Source organism: Eschrichtius robustus, chromosome 10, assembly GCF_028021215.1.
Source record: "Eschrichtius robustus isolate mEscRob2 chromosome 10, mEscRob2.pri, whole genome shotgun sequence".
NCBI classification, from domain to species: domain Eukaryota; kingdom Metazoa; phylum Chordata; class Mammalia; order Artiodactyla; family Eschrichtiidae; genus Eschrichtius; species Eschrichtius robustus.
In genome coordinates, this window is record NC_090833.1 from 109,322,196 (window position 1) to 109,336,907 (window position 14,712).

General features: G+C 34.2%; 1 protein-coding gene across 2 annotated transcripts in view; it reads left to right on the plus strand.

The window, feature by feature from the left end:
• The window catches only part of FZD3 (frizzled class receptor 3), a 94,838-nt gene extending 83,765 nt beyond the window's left edge, over window positions 1–11,073 (plus strand). For both annotated transcript variants that reach the window (XM_068552218.1, XM_068552219.1), the window contains 3 exons: window positions 621–769; window positions 4,621–4,854; window positions 10,690–11,073. In XM_068552218.1, the coding sequence (XP_068408319.1) occupies window positions 621–769; window positions 4,621–4,854; window positions 10,690–10,903 (597 nt within the window). In that variant the 3' untranslated portion in view covers window positions 10,904–11,073. The remainder of the gene's footprint in view (window positions 1–620; window positions 770–4,620; window positions 4,855–10,689) is intronic.
• Window positions 11,074–14,712: the final 3,639 nt, after the last annotated feature.

Sequence of the window (14,712 nt, forward strand, 5' to 3'; positions counted from 1 at the left end):
AAAAGAAGTCCCCAAAATTTAAGGTAACCAGAATCAAATAGACCACATTCTATGACCACAGTAACTAAACTTGAAATCAACAATAAAGAGAAGTTTTAAAAAAACTCATCTGAATAGAAACTTAAACTCACTCATAGGTTAACGAGGAAGCTTGAAAACAGCCAGCAAAGTAAACATGAAAGTAGGTAGAAGGAAGAGCATATTAAATATAAAAACAGAAATTAATAAAATGGGGGGGAAAGATTAACACTTTCCTAATTGTATATTGTGATGACCAATGATAGGATGAGCGAAATTGGCCAAGAAGAATATAGGTATTATTTGAGCCTCTATTCCTATTCATGGTTTATTTTCTATATTAGTAATCTTTTTCTTTAGAAGGTATCCAATATGAGCTAATAAGACTATAGAACTCAAAGTATAGAACATAAATTTGTTGTCAAATTTTCAGTAGTGTGTCTTTTCCATACAGCAAGAAAATTAACTATAGAACTGTGTAAGTGAAAATATCAGACTTGTAGAATTATTTTACTATTTATTTTGTTTAAAAGATTTTATAATGGCCTTTAATAGAAAATTCTATTTATATATGTAAGATATTTTTCTTTCTCTTCTTGTAGGTTACTCAAATGAGTCGTCCAGACCTGATTGTCTTTCTGATGAAATACCTGATGGCTCTCATAGTTGGTATTCCTTCCATCTTTTGGGTTGGAAGCAAAAAGACATGCTTTGAATGGGCCAGTTTTTTTCATGGTCGTAGGAAAAAAGAGTAAGTTGAAGTAACTTATCATGGTGTTCACAAACTTCACATTTATGCAATTTTTTTGTGTTTCCTGTGTTAAAATAATTTGGATTTGAAGGAAGTATTCCAAAAAGATTGTAACCTCAGCTTCCAACAGTTATGATTAAACCTTAAATCACAGTTAAAAACTTATTCAGAAAAGATAGCCAAGTAGAACCAGGCTTAAGGCCTATTCCTTACTAATTCAGAATATTTGAGGGAAGACCAATCTTTATTTTAAAAAATCCAAATTATAATCTTCTTAAAATTAAAAACAAATTAATGATTCTATATATATTCTTATTTGATCTTCTTGACATTTCTCTGAGGACTGGTGTGTATTATCATCTCAGTGTTACAGATGAGAAAACTGAGGCACAGAGAGGTTAAGTGCCTTGGCTGAAGTCACATAGGTATTAGATTAGACTTCCATTTCCAACTGTCCATCGTTTTTCCAGGTTATACCATAAATTATTTAAAGAGATAGCATGTTATTCCATTCTCATGTGGTACACGTTAAAGCCAAAATAGTAAAATGATATTAGTAGATAAAATGGAATATGTTAAAGAAATTATTTTAATTCATAGTTGGCCACATTGCATATTAGAGTGTCATGGTAAAATATAAGATTTGCCAAAGCAGTCTTCTCAGGGCATATTTGAGGAATCTTAAATTATTTGACCCCATAATTAAGAAAACAAAACAAAACAAAATAAGACCCTGCAGTATTCACAAAGGAACAAATGACTTCAAAGTTTTTACTAAGTATAAGTATTATATGTATACTGTATTTGAATTATCACAAATTCTAAGTTAGTGGAGTCTATATTCTTATGATTTTACTTAACCTAAGTTCCATGGAAAATGGATTTGGTGGGATAGTCTGTAAAACTCTTTAAGATTATATTTAAAATGTTATTGTGTCTTGTATGGGTTAATGTACTTTTTTAATACAACTTAAAGTACTGCATTAGCAGGATCTGTATTTTCTAAAATACCAGTAATTAGCAGCTTCTGTTACACGGATTAGATTGAGATTTTTAAAAATCACAGTTTTAAAATGTACATTTCTTATTACCATATCTGAGACTACTGCTAGTAATATCAGATAATGCATTACCCCTTTAAATACAGTTTCATAGGGCAGAGAAGGAAAGAAGGGGAAAGATGAATTCAGCAACAAAAATGTATTTCCTAAGAATTCATCCTTTGAGAAAGTCTTTAATGAATGTTTACTGTGTGCATTGAACTATATTGGGATGCCAAGGATTCAGTAGCATACAAAACAGGCCAAGTCCTTGCTTTTTGTGGAACATCCTTCCTTGGGGGATTTATCTGTATATTTTTTGGAATTTTAAAATATATTTTAATCGCAGTAAAACATAATTCTGAGGGTTTGAATTAAACATTCCTGGTCACCTCCGGACCATACACAAACAATTCTGTAATACAACAATTCTGTTGTACTAGAAACTCCAGATAGAGCTAAGCCCAAGCTACCCTTTTGGGGAATTTTCCTAGTTATTTGGGGGATCCTGGTTGGGTCAGAATCCTTCTGAAACTGGTTAGAACTCCCAAGAACCCTTCTATTTGGTTTTCTGGAACCATGGACCACCCCGCAACCCAACAAAGTCATTGTGACCCTCCAAGCTGGGACTGTGCTCTGGGCTAGAGTGCCACTCTTCAAGAGTGTGAGCACCCTACAGCCATTTCTAGCATTTGTCTGGTTGAGCCTTTGAGAAATGACTATAGAGTAATCATAATAATGGTTACCAGTTAATTGAGCACACTTAATACTCCAAGCACTGTCCTAAGCATTTTACGTATTATTAAATCATTTAATCCTCTAAACAGCCTTGTGAGGGAGATTGTCATTTTACAGATAAGAAACTGAGGCATAGAACCAAGGTTTAATAGCTAGTGAATGGCAGAATTGAGATTCACACCCAAGCAGTCTGACTCTAGCCTCTAGTCTGCTCTTAACCCCTGTGTTATACTGTGTGTCAAAAGACTGGCTTCTAAAATTATGCCAATCAAATTAGTGTTCTTCCTCTGAGTGAGGCCACATTTAAGACTGTGCTTATGCTAATATTTCTGACACTGATTGAAATATTTTTAGAAATCTTTTGGAATTATCTGGGTGACAGCACTTAATTTCTCTGGACCTCTGTTTTCTTATTTGTAAAATGAGGGGACAGACCTTCACCATTTGAAGGTGGATTAAATTTTTGGAATGACCAGAAGTCAGTTTGAACCAATTTTTAAAAATAAGTTTAGAAAACAAATTCAGCAATCCAGAGTGACTTGGGATGTATGTATATATGAATAGGGCCATTGATAACACAAGAACAAATGTTGTTTTAACTATCTTTGAGTTGTTCTTTTTTCTATTTAGTTTTTGACATTTTGTTTTTATCATATACGTAAACATTATGTTTTATCATTACTTTATGATTGTCTTGGAAGCCATTTAAACTTAGGTTTGATCCCCAACTGCTGTGTTTTTTTTTTAAACATCTTTATTAGAGTATAATTGCTTTACAGTGGTGTGTCAAAGTTTCTGCTTTATAACAAAGTGAATCAGTTATACATATACATATGTCCCCATATCTCTTCCCTCTTGCATCTCCCTCCCTCCCACCCGCAACTGCTGTTTTGTTGTATGACTTTTGGAAAGTCCTTTAATCCCTTAGAACCTCAGTTTCTTCATCTATAAAATGGGGATCACAATATTTATTCTTAATGGATATCTAATATCTTTTTAGGACTTAATCTCTATAATAAAAACATTATTAAGAAAGATTAAAGGAGAGTATATGTAAAACACCTGTCACAATGCAGGTACTCAACAAATATTAGTCTTCTTTCAGCCCTTCTACCCCAGCACTAAAAACAACAACGGCAGTAACAACAATGATCTTTTTGTAATTCGAAAACTTAGAATATATGCACTTTCGCAATTTATGATCCAATCTTTACATGTTGGAGGGTTTTTTTTAAATGAAATTGTCTAATTTTAACTTTATGTATGATTCTCATAGTCATTATTTACACAAACTGATACACTGACCTTTGTAACTATTTAATTGGCTTTTTTATTAATTACCACTTTGTTCATCATCATGAACATCTGTCTGCTTTTAACCCTTTCATAGCAGTTAAAAACTTTTGCTCTGGACATAATTCATCCCCTTAATTCTTTTTTCCTAAGCCTTTAATGTGTCTGGGACTTAATTGTATGCTTGCTTAAATTAATTTTTCATATGTTTTGTTCTAGTTATGATCATTCATGTTTATTCCAGCACTAGACAAATGCTCTGTCATAAAGTCAACTTGTAACCTTAAAACAACTGCTCTTAAAAATTAAAAAATGTGTCTATGCTATGATGAGGCCTCTACTACTTCCATAAACCATGCAAGAAAATAGTATTTCTACTTTATAGTAGTACCTTTGTAATATTTCAGTGTCCTTGAGAATGATAAATTTCTTTAGCTGAAAGGGACTTCTTTTAGAAATGATGAAATTGTATATCTTCATTTTATAGATGAGGAAAATTAAGAAAAGGGGATAGTGACTTGCCTAAGATTACATATTTATTGACAGAGTTGGAACTAACATCCTGATTTCCTTATTCTAATACGAACCTCTTTGTATCATACCACTTTTGGGAACAGACTGACACAGATTTTTGTTGTATTCTCTCTTCGGTCAACAATGTTACCTTATATCTGTCCTAAAGACATTATTTGGGAAGAAATTAATTTCAAGAATAACATCAGTTTGTCAAAAAAGTAGAGATGTTAGTCTGTATCTTAAACTTAGTATTTTGTTGTCTAGGATAGTGAATGAGAGTCGACAGGTACTCCAGGAACCTGATTTTGCTCAGTCCCTCCTGAGGGATCCAAATACTCCTATTATAAGAAAATCAAGAGGAACTTCCACTCAAGGAACATCCACACATGCTTCTTCAACTCAGCTGGCCATGGTGGATGATCAGAGAAGCAAAGCAGGGAGTGTCCACAGCAAAGTGAGCAGCTACCATGGCAGCCTCCACAGATCCCGTGATGGCAGGTGAGTTTTATTGGTAGCTTAGTTTATTTTGTGTGCTGAATTAGAGTCACATGGCGAGTAGCCAAGGTGACTACTACTATTGGAAGAGTAGCCAATTCTGAAAAAGAAGTTGATCATTATTAACATTTTTGAACTTTCCTAGGTACAGTTGTCCCAGATTATGGTCAGACTTAATGCCAGTCAGAGGAGTTTAGAGTTCAGACTCGATGCAGCAAGCAATATGGAGTCATTGACGGGTATTACTGATCAGGGAGAAGGCAGGGTAAAAATGGTTATTTTAGTAAGATTAATTTGGCAGACAGTTACGGAATACCTACCATGTCAGGCATTGTGCTAGGCTCTGGGAATACAAAGATGATTTAGGCATGATCTTTGTTCTTAATAAGCTCAAGAAAGATAGTGTAGTCATTACTCGTGTTGTGGTTAAAAGCATGGAGTCTGGAATGATAAGCCTCAGTTTCCTCATCTGTAAAATGGAAATAGTAATAATATTTGCCCCTTTAGCAATGTTGTAAAAAATAAATGAGATAATGTACCTAATTGTTTGGAACAGTGCCCTTCTCAGTAAGTGCCTGATATCAATTTTTATTATCATTATTATAAGTTAATAATTAAAGTAAAATGCAAATATAATGGTATTGTCCAGAGGTTGGCAAACTTTCTCTATAAAGAGCCACATAACAAATAACTTTAGTCTTTGTGGGTCATATGGTCTTTGTTGGCAACTATCCATTTCTGCTGTTGTAACATGAAAGCAGCCATGGACAATATGTAGTCAAAATGGGAATGGCTGTGTTCCAGTAAAACTATTTACAAAAATAGCAAGGGGCCTCATTTGACTGGCAGACCATAGTTGGCCAACCCCTGTTTAGTAGCTTGGACGAGGGGGTGATTAATTCTGGTGGGGAAGGGGATGGGAAAAAGCTTCACAGGGAATGTTTGAGAGTGGGCTGGATGTGCTTTCCTGTTAAATTTGATGGTGGAGACACTAGAATTAGAAACTTCTTAGGAGCTTTGCGTTAATTCAGCTGAGAGATGACGAAGGCTTATGGAAGAACAGTGGCAGTGGCAAGAGAGGAAGAGCTGATCTGAAGGATATTTAAAAAGAAGAAATGAAGTGATAGGAATTGGAGGTGGACTAAAAGCAATTGGGGAGAAGGAATGTGCCAAAGATTTTTTTTTTAAGATTTCTAGTTTGGGAAACTGAAAGAATGAAAATTATAATGCCTGAAATTCTTTGTTCACTTTGAAACATCTCTGTTTCTACAGCTGTCCTGTATCCTTCCAGTCTCATTCCAGCCTTTCTCTCAGTGTTCCCTGTCCTCCTAGTATAGGATATGATTCCTATACTTACTGTCTTTTTAGTCCTTCTGGTTTGTCCTCTCAACTTGCTTTCTTTCACCTTCTAACTTGGTCAGCTACCCTCTGTTTTAAAAAGGAGCAGCCTTTCTTTGACTATCATATATTTTCTATCTTTATCCATTTCTTTTTCTTTTCCTTGCCAGATTTTTGAAATGAATATTCTGAATATTTCCGTTCTGCCAATTGCATCCTTCATTCCTTGTATTTCTAGTCTTTTTCACCTTCTTGCCCACTTCTAACATCACCAATGACCTGTTTTTTAATCACATTCAAAGATCTTCTCTTTCCTGCCTTTTCCTTCCATTCAGCACTCCTAAATAAAAAGCATTCTTCTAAGTGCTAGGGACACAGAGATGGAAGACAGAAGAGTAAACAGTCAGTTATAATATACTTTAATGGGTATGATAAAATCATGTACAAGGTGCTTTGGGATTCCAGAGAAGAAAACCATTTAAGTCACCATGGAAAGTCTTGTTCACAAACAGGATAGCACTTTAATTTGAATAGGATTCAGAGGAGGCAGTTGGAAATTTCAGACAAGGAAACAGCATATGAGGAGGGAAGGAGGACAAACTTGGGCAGTTAAGTACCAGGGCAACTGTAGGAGATGAAACATGCTGGGAAGTTTGGGGTTTTTTCCCTTTCAGCAATGAGAAACTATTAGAAGACTTTGAGCATTGGGGTGATAAAATCAGATTTGTATTTTAGGAAGATCACTTTGACAACAGCATAGGAGAGGAGATTGTAAGTAAGCCCAGTTGGGAAGTTTCTAGAGTAATTTAGAGGTCTTAACTTAAGACACTCATAAAGAGGGAGGAAATCAGAGAATCTTTCAGAGTATGTTTTGTCAACACCGCCCTCCATGAACTGACTCTCAGCATTATGTGATGTTTGACATTATTAGCCTCATCCTTTTCAATAAGGAATGAACAGTTAGAATACAGCTCTTATGCATGTGGCATTCTGTGTATAAAAAGATATATAGAAGAAAGCTAAAGTATAATTTCTGCGCTCTAGGAGAATATAACCTTATGAGAAAGATAGGACATATACATAAGAACCACTAAAAAACAGTGCAAGCCAGCATACAATTAAAACAGTGAGTATTAGAGATGATCAGTGTTACAGAACTTCAGAAAAGGGGAAGATCAGATTGGCCCATGAAAACATCTCAGAGGAGATAAGTAGGGTGATGAATGGTAATACAAGATAAGTTCATATTGAGTAGAGAATTTCTGAAGGCAATTAAATATAGGGGGATTTCAGCATCAGTAATCTGAATGGAATGGGAGTTTAGATAAGAAAGTTTATAATCTTTAATATAAGGTAGTTGGTAATTAAAATTGTGAGATAGAATTCCTTGAATCTTAATAAAAAAAAAGAACAGACCAAGAACAAGACCTTGGTAAATTCAGTAATGATAATAATACAATAAGAGGGACTTCCCTGGTGGCACACTGGTTAAGAATCCGCCTGCCAATGCAGGGGACACGGGTTCGATCCCTGGTCCTGAAAGATCCCACATGCCGCAGAGCAACTAAGCCCACGCACCACAACTACTGAGCCCGCGCTCTAGAGCCTGCGAGCCACAACTTCTGAGCTGGCGTGCCACAACTCCTGAAACCCATGTGCCTAGAGCCTGTGCTCCGCAACGAGAGAAGCCACTGCAATGAGAAGCCTGCACACCGCAACAAAGAGTAGCCCCCGCTCACCACAACTAGAGAAAGCCTGTGCGTAGCAGCGAAGACCAAATGCAGCCAAAAATTTTAAAAATTAAAAAAAAAATAAAGTGCCTTTTAAAAAAAAGTAATAATAATACAATAAGAATAACCTAGCATGTGATTCAGAGAAAGTGCTTATAGACATGAAGGAATCTATGAAAGTATAGTGTCATGGAAACTAGGGGATAGACTATGACCTCCTGTAATGGCCTTTCTTATCTCTGATTAATTAAAATCATACTCATCCTTTAAGGCCTGCTTGATTCCCATATCCATGGCAGTTACTTAATTGCTTTTTAATCATTCTTTCAGTGTGACCTATTTTCAATACAGTCGTTTTTCCTTGGCTAAGTTTGCAGTTTCTGGAGGATGTGAACTTGGTGACAGACATTTGTATATTCCCCCACAGTATCTAGCCCGGTGCATATTAGGAGACAAATAAATCTATCAGACAACTTTAGAAATAATGTGGGCATGCCATCTCATGGCGATTTCTTTCGGCATCAGTTTTTAAGTTTACACGTGAACACTATATTTTGGCCATGGTTTTCTCATCATTTCGTGGTATCTTGGCTATGAGATCACACGTATACACACATTCCTGCTTCTCAGTACTCACTCTAGTCCAGACTCCTTGATGGATAATTACTGATCTCAGTGCTACGTAAAATAAAATAGACTTGGGTAAATATACCCTCACATGTATGTCAACTTCAAAGAATAAGTAATTGGTAGTTAGACGAGAGGATATAAAAAAGGAAGTGGATGAGTAGGTAGGGGGAGGTTTGAAAAAGAGTGGTTTAGTTTGGTAAGTAGGTGACATTTTACTATGTAGTTGAGTCCTAATTATCCATGGGCAGGTGGTTCATATTCTAGAATTTTGTGGATAGCCATATATTTCACTTAAATAATTAGACATAAAAACTCAATTTTTTCTATGAAAAAAAAGTATTCTTTTAGTCTTATTCATTAAATTAAACTCAAAGACAGATTTCATTTTAGAAAATACTCAATTCATATTTTTAATTACCTTGATATCATTCCTAGAACACTGCATCATATTTTGCTCTTTTTCATTTGCCATATTTGTTTGAAATAGATACTTATGAAGTCATTGAGAGGTGAAAGGTCTCCAAATTGGCTGGCAAATCATATTTGGAGAAATCTTTCACTCAGTTTAGGGCAATGATTATTATGTAAAATAATTAACTAGAATAACAGGCTTATTATGAAATATTTTCATTTGCAAACATTGTAATTATTTTACCAAAACTTGCAAACCAAAGTTAAAACCTTTGTGTTCTGAATGTGAATTCTTTTAATAAATAAGAATTAAATGCTCTTTTATCCATTCTGTTAACATGAGGAATTTAAAAAATATTTTAAATGTAGCTTTTTATTCTTAAATGTTCTTTTTTGCTTTATGCAAACTGGAAGAAAAGACATGCTTTCTTTTATAATTTTAAAGGACTTAATTTTTAAACTCTGTGATCTAATGAAAACATTATTTGACAAGCACTGCTATAATACTAGATCACCTCAGTAGTATATGAATAATCTTTAAAATCTTTAAATTTTACAAATGATTCATATTGAGTCATGAAATTTGTTATAATCATTAAATGAGGGAAATGATAAATTAATGCTTTTGACAGCCAGTAGGTCTTCAGCTGCTTGTGATTAGTTTTGATGACTATTTGAAAAAGGAATGGCCTGCTACCTTTTTATTTTTAGAAATACTACTTAAAATTTAATGTATTAATTAAAATTATAAATTATTTTCAGTTGTTTTCTTTGATCTTTGTTATTCTAAATTAAATATTCTTTACAAAAAGTGTATAGTATGTTTGAATGTTAGTTTTCTTACCTCTGATGGGGGCTCAGTGAGTCAGAATTGCAACAAAAGAAAATTTAACAGCTCCCACTGCTGCCTTTCAAGGTAAGTAGAATGACAGAGAAGACAGCCTGCAATAAGCAATGTAGCCCAGTTGACATACTCAAAAGCTGTGTCTTGGGCTAGGGATAAGGAGAGAATTTGCTTTTGCAGGAATATGGGTTACAAAGTGTTAGGCGTTTGTTACTTGTGTATTTAAGTTGATGTAGCTTTTACAAAATAGCATTCTCACAGCCTGAAGCCCTAATGAAAAGTAATTAAGACCATTTACAGGTAGTTAATTCAGCTGTTAGCTGGGCTCTCTGGAAAGAAGCTGTGGGCACTTAGCTGTCATCATTGCTTGCCAGTTCCCTCACTTTTTTTTTTTTTTTTTTAAGGTCACGGTAATTTCTCCTCTAATTTCATTTGCTTGCTTTTCCAATGCTACTCTTTTAGTAAAATTGGAGTTTGCTGTCCTACTGATTATAACCATTCTTCTAAACTCCCTGGGACAATGCCATATTTCTTCTATTGCTGTTCTTCCTCTGCTGGAACCCACCTCATAACCCAAAACTTATTTGAATGAGAAAAGTATCCTTACTTAGCATAGCTCCAGATCAGTCAGCTCTGCTTAACTTCAGCTTCTGTCCTTTTGCAAAGCATACCTTAATTCTGAGCCTAATTAGTAGATTTTCTCTCCCTTCTGTTTGGCCACTTGAATAATTCAAGAGTGTAAATCATCAAAAGTTGGTTGTTGTTAACTTTTTCACTTGTTAGTTTCCTAATTATTTCACTTGATGAGGTATTTTCATGAAAATTTTTAGTGTTATTTTCTAGTGTGTTCTGTTACCTACTTCAAAATAAACTCTCCTATATTAGGTACACTCCCTGCAGTTACAGAGGAATGGAGGAGAGACTACCTCATGGCAGCATGTCACGACTCACGGATCACTCCAGGCACAGTAGTTCTCATCGGCTCAATGAACAGTCACGACATAGCAGCATCAGAGATCTCAGTAATAATCCTATGACTCACATCACACATGGCACCAGCATGAATCGGGTTATTGAAGAAGATGGAACCAGTGCTTAAATTGTCCTAAGATGGAAAACTTGTGTTGTTTGAAAAGCAGATTTTCTTCTTTGCCTTTGCATGACTGATTGCCATAACTCACTGTTATGATGCTTTCAGTCAGGTGCAGATTGTGTCCATTGAAAAGTAAATTTTTGCTTTTTATATTGCAACAAACTTGGAACATCAAGGCATCCACAATGCTAAGGATTATATCATCGCATAAATAATTCTTATTTCTAGGTTATGAAGAAATAATTATTTGTCTGGTAAGCATTTTTATAAACCCACTTGTTTTATATTTAGAAAAATCCTAAATGTGTGGTGACTGCTTTATAGTGAACTTTCATATAATATCAACTAGTTGTGAGATAACATTCTGGTAGTTCTGTTAATCAAACAAAATTTCAGAATTAAAGAAATTTTCTATGCAAGGTGTTTTTCTCAGATGAATAGTAGGACTTTGTAGTTTCCTTTCCACTAAGCGAAAAAGAACTGTGTTTTTAAACTGTAGGAGAATTTAATAAATCAGCAAGGGTATTTTAGCTAATAGAATATAAAATCAACAGAAGAATCTGATTAGTCTATTGAAGGCTCTTTTGAAATTCTATCAAAATAATCTTTATTCAGAGAAATACAGGAGCAGGATTAGCGACGGAGTAAAAGCGGAGATGGGCATTTTTCCCAGTAATTGTACTGTTTTTATTACTTTTGTAAATATTACTTTTAATGGCTGTGTTTTGATAACTTATCCATATGCATGATGGAAAATTTTTACTTTGTAGCCATGTTTTCCCATGTAGTAGTATTGATTCATAGAGAACTTCATGTTCAGATATGTTCTGTGAAAGCATGTAATAGAATGAGCATCACACATTATAAGGTTTTTTGTGGTAACCGTAATTACAAAATGGCAAAATGTTTCCTCTGTATTTGTTGTTGTATTTTTCTACAGTGAGATGTGATCTTACCAAAGCCACCAGATCTTGGTATCCAGGCCCCTCCTATCAGTGAGTTGATTGTCTGCACCTGCATTGCCCAGTAGCCAATAGGCTACAGCTTTTGCCCCACACCCTTATTTTTAGATTCTGGAGCATTCTTGTTTATAGCTGAAATATATATAACCTAAGTCCAAAGAGGTGATTAATTTGGGGTATTTGAAAATCATTGTAGCTAAATGGAGCATGATTAGTCCTGCTGTGAAGTATCTTTTAATCTTAAAAATATCAACTCAAAAATGTTTGACATTTTGTCTTGTAAAATTTAAATAACTTATAATAAAAACTGTGAACTTTACTAGGCATGGAATTGATCGGAAAGGAAAGAAAAATTCTGGAAAATGCTGGATGTGTTTTATAGAAAAGTATATTTAAACAAGGGATCCTCAACCCTGACTACAGATAAGAATCACTTGGGGAACCTCTGATACCCGACACCTTCCTCTCATTCAGATGAGAACTGGTAGTTTTTTAAAAAGCTTTCCAGGTGATTCTAATCTGCAAGCTGGCTGCAAGGTGTTTTAAGCTGGCTTGCCCCTGATGATGATGTGATGGCATCATGTTGTATCACGTGAAAATCTAGCTGGATTCAGTGTTATGCTTTTATATCATTACCTGATATACAACTGGAATTCTGGACCCCGCTTCTAAGGATTCTTACTCATTAAGTCAAAGGTGATGGTAGGCCTTTAAAATCTGTAGTTGTAAAAAAAAAAAAAAAACCACAGGTGATTGTTACATGCTAGTATCCAAGAATCACACTTCAAAAAATATTCTAGACTCTAAAGAGGCCTGGCTTTGCCATATGCTAATTTTTGACCTTTAACAGGTCAATTTCTCTGAGCCTCAGTTCCCTTGTTTGTAAATGAAGACAGAAGATAAATACCTACCTCACAAAGTTGTCAAATAGGTATCAGATGAAAATTCATATGAAAGCTCTTTGAAAGTTTTAAAGTGTTATGAACTATAAGGGATTAAGATTATTGAGGATTTAAGAGATTTGTTTGAGGGCTACCATAGTACATTCCTTGACATGTGTTTAATTCATGTGTACTTTTTCCTCTCCTTCTCTAAAACAAAAAGTACCAAGAAATTAGGTGTTGACAGAAGCTTTCATCAGGCACAGAAGTCAGTTTTCTGATAATAATAATTTGTGTATCATGTTTTTTCTTTCAAGGTATGTATTTCTTAATATTTATTATTAATTCTTCTTAAGATATAGTTGAACATTTGGCTCAAATGCTTTACTTTTTCCTCCATCTTCATTGTCTTTTCCCTTGAAACTGGAGTTAATACTCAAGACAAGTAGAGTCTGAATTCCCTCACATCTGACAGTTAGTAAACCTTTACTCTGAAAGCCAAACTTAAAAACAACTCATTTATAAATAAATCAGTAATTCTTGAGGCTTCTGTCTGAGGATTTCCCCTGAGAACAGCATGAGAGACCAAAACAAACATTCAGACAGAAAAATAAGAAGTTAATATAGAAGGTACCAGTTTCAGCTCAAAGATGTTGTCATCCATCGCCATCTACATTATATTATCAGTTGCCAAAATGTTACTTGATTTCTTTGTGGGCCAAGTATAGACAGTTAAGTGAACATCATTATGAAAATCTTAACTTTGTGCTTCCTGATTTTATATATTCATTTGTATCTTCTCTTGTAAACTGTTGATGTATTTGTAAAGGCTATATTGGCCTTTCGGTTACTTTCAGTATCTTAGTTTCGCTCCACAAAATTTACTTAATATTGTTAATCTATTGTTTTAAATAACCGTATTTCGTTTGGGTTGTGTTATTTATCAAACTAGTGCTCCAAATTAAGATTTTTTTCTTTAAAGAAACAGTTGAAGAACTATAGCAAAACAACAATTTCAAGTCTCAACTAGCTTAAACCAACATGAGCAAGTCTGGACAGCTTTCTTACCATATGTTTAATTTGTGTTGTGATTGGCATATGATAATGTTTAGTATTTTATTTGTTCAGTTGACAACTGAGAAAATAATAGTTCTCTCTAAAATGTTAATATATAACTGAAAGGTTTTTGAGAAGTACTCTGATTTCAGCAATATTGTATTGAACTTTTTCAGTGATTAAAGCAAACAATTCAAGACAATATTAAGCTAGAAACAGTAGCTAGTTTCAAAGAACAATTGATTAATAACTCAACAACTAGCAAAGGGCATAGTACGTAGTAGGTTTTCAATAAATATTTAAATGAATGAATAACTCATGTTATGCAACTCACTTTCACTCTAGCAGTGAAGTCTCACTTCAAAGAAATTTGAAGAGTCTAAATTTAAACTAAGTGAAATGAAGTCTCTGCTTTACCAGAATAATATGCGGCAACTAGTAATATGTGAATTGCACCAAATAAAGTGTACTTCTCCTAGAGTAACAGTCCATATTACTATTTTAATTAAAGAAATATATATACAAACTTGTACCAACACTTTATATTAATTTTAAAAGGTGATGAGCAATTCTTAGAAGTAAGTATTTAGGTTCTTGTTGGTTTTATGTGAAGTTAGATCTTTGTGTAGTAGTTGGGTAAATGAATATTCAAGTAAACCTTGATTAATGATGATTTTCTAAAAGCTGTTTCTTAGAGCAGATTTATGAAGATTCTAAGAATCTCTTCAAATTAGAAAAATTTACTACATTTTAACCTACCTCATTAGTTTCTTTGTGATAATAATAGCTGGCAATAACTGAAGTTGTAACTGTATTGGTTTAGGCTATATCCCCATGAAATAAAAGGAACTACTTAAAATTTTTTGATAAAATAGTGGATCATTGGCTTGAGCTTAGAAAACATTAATATACCAAA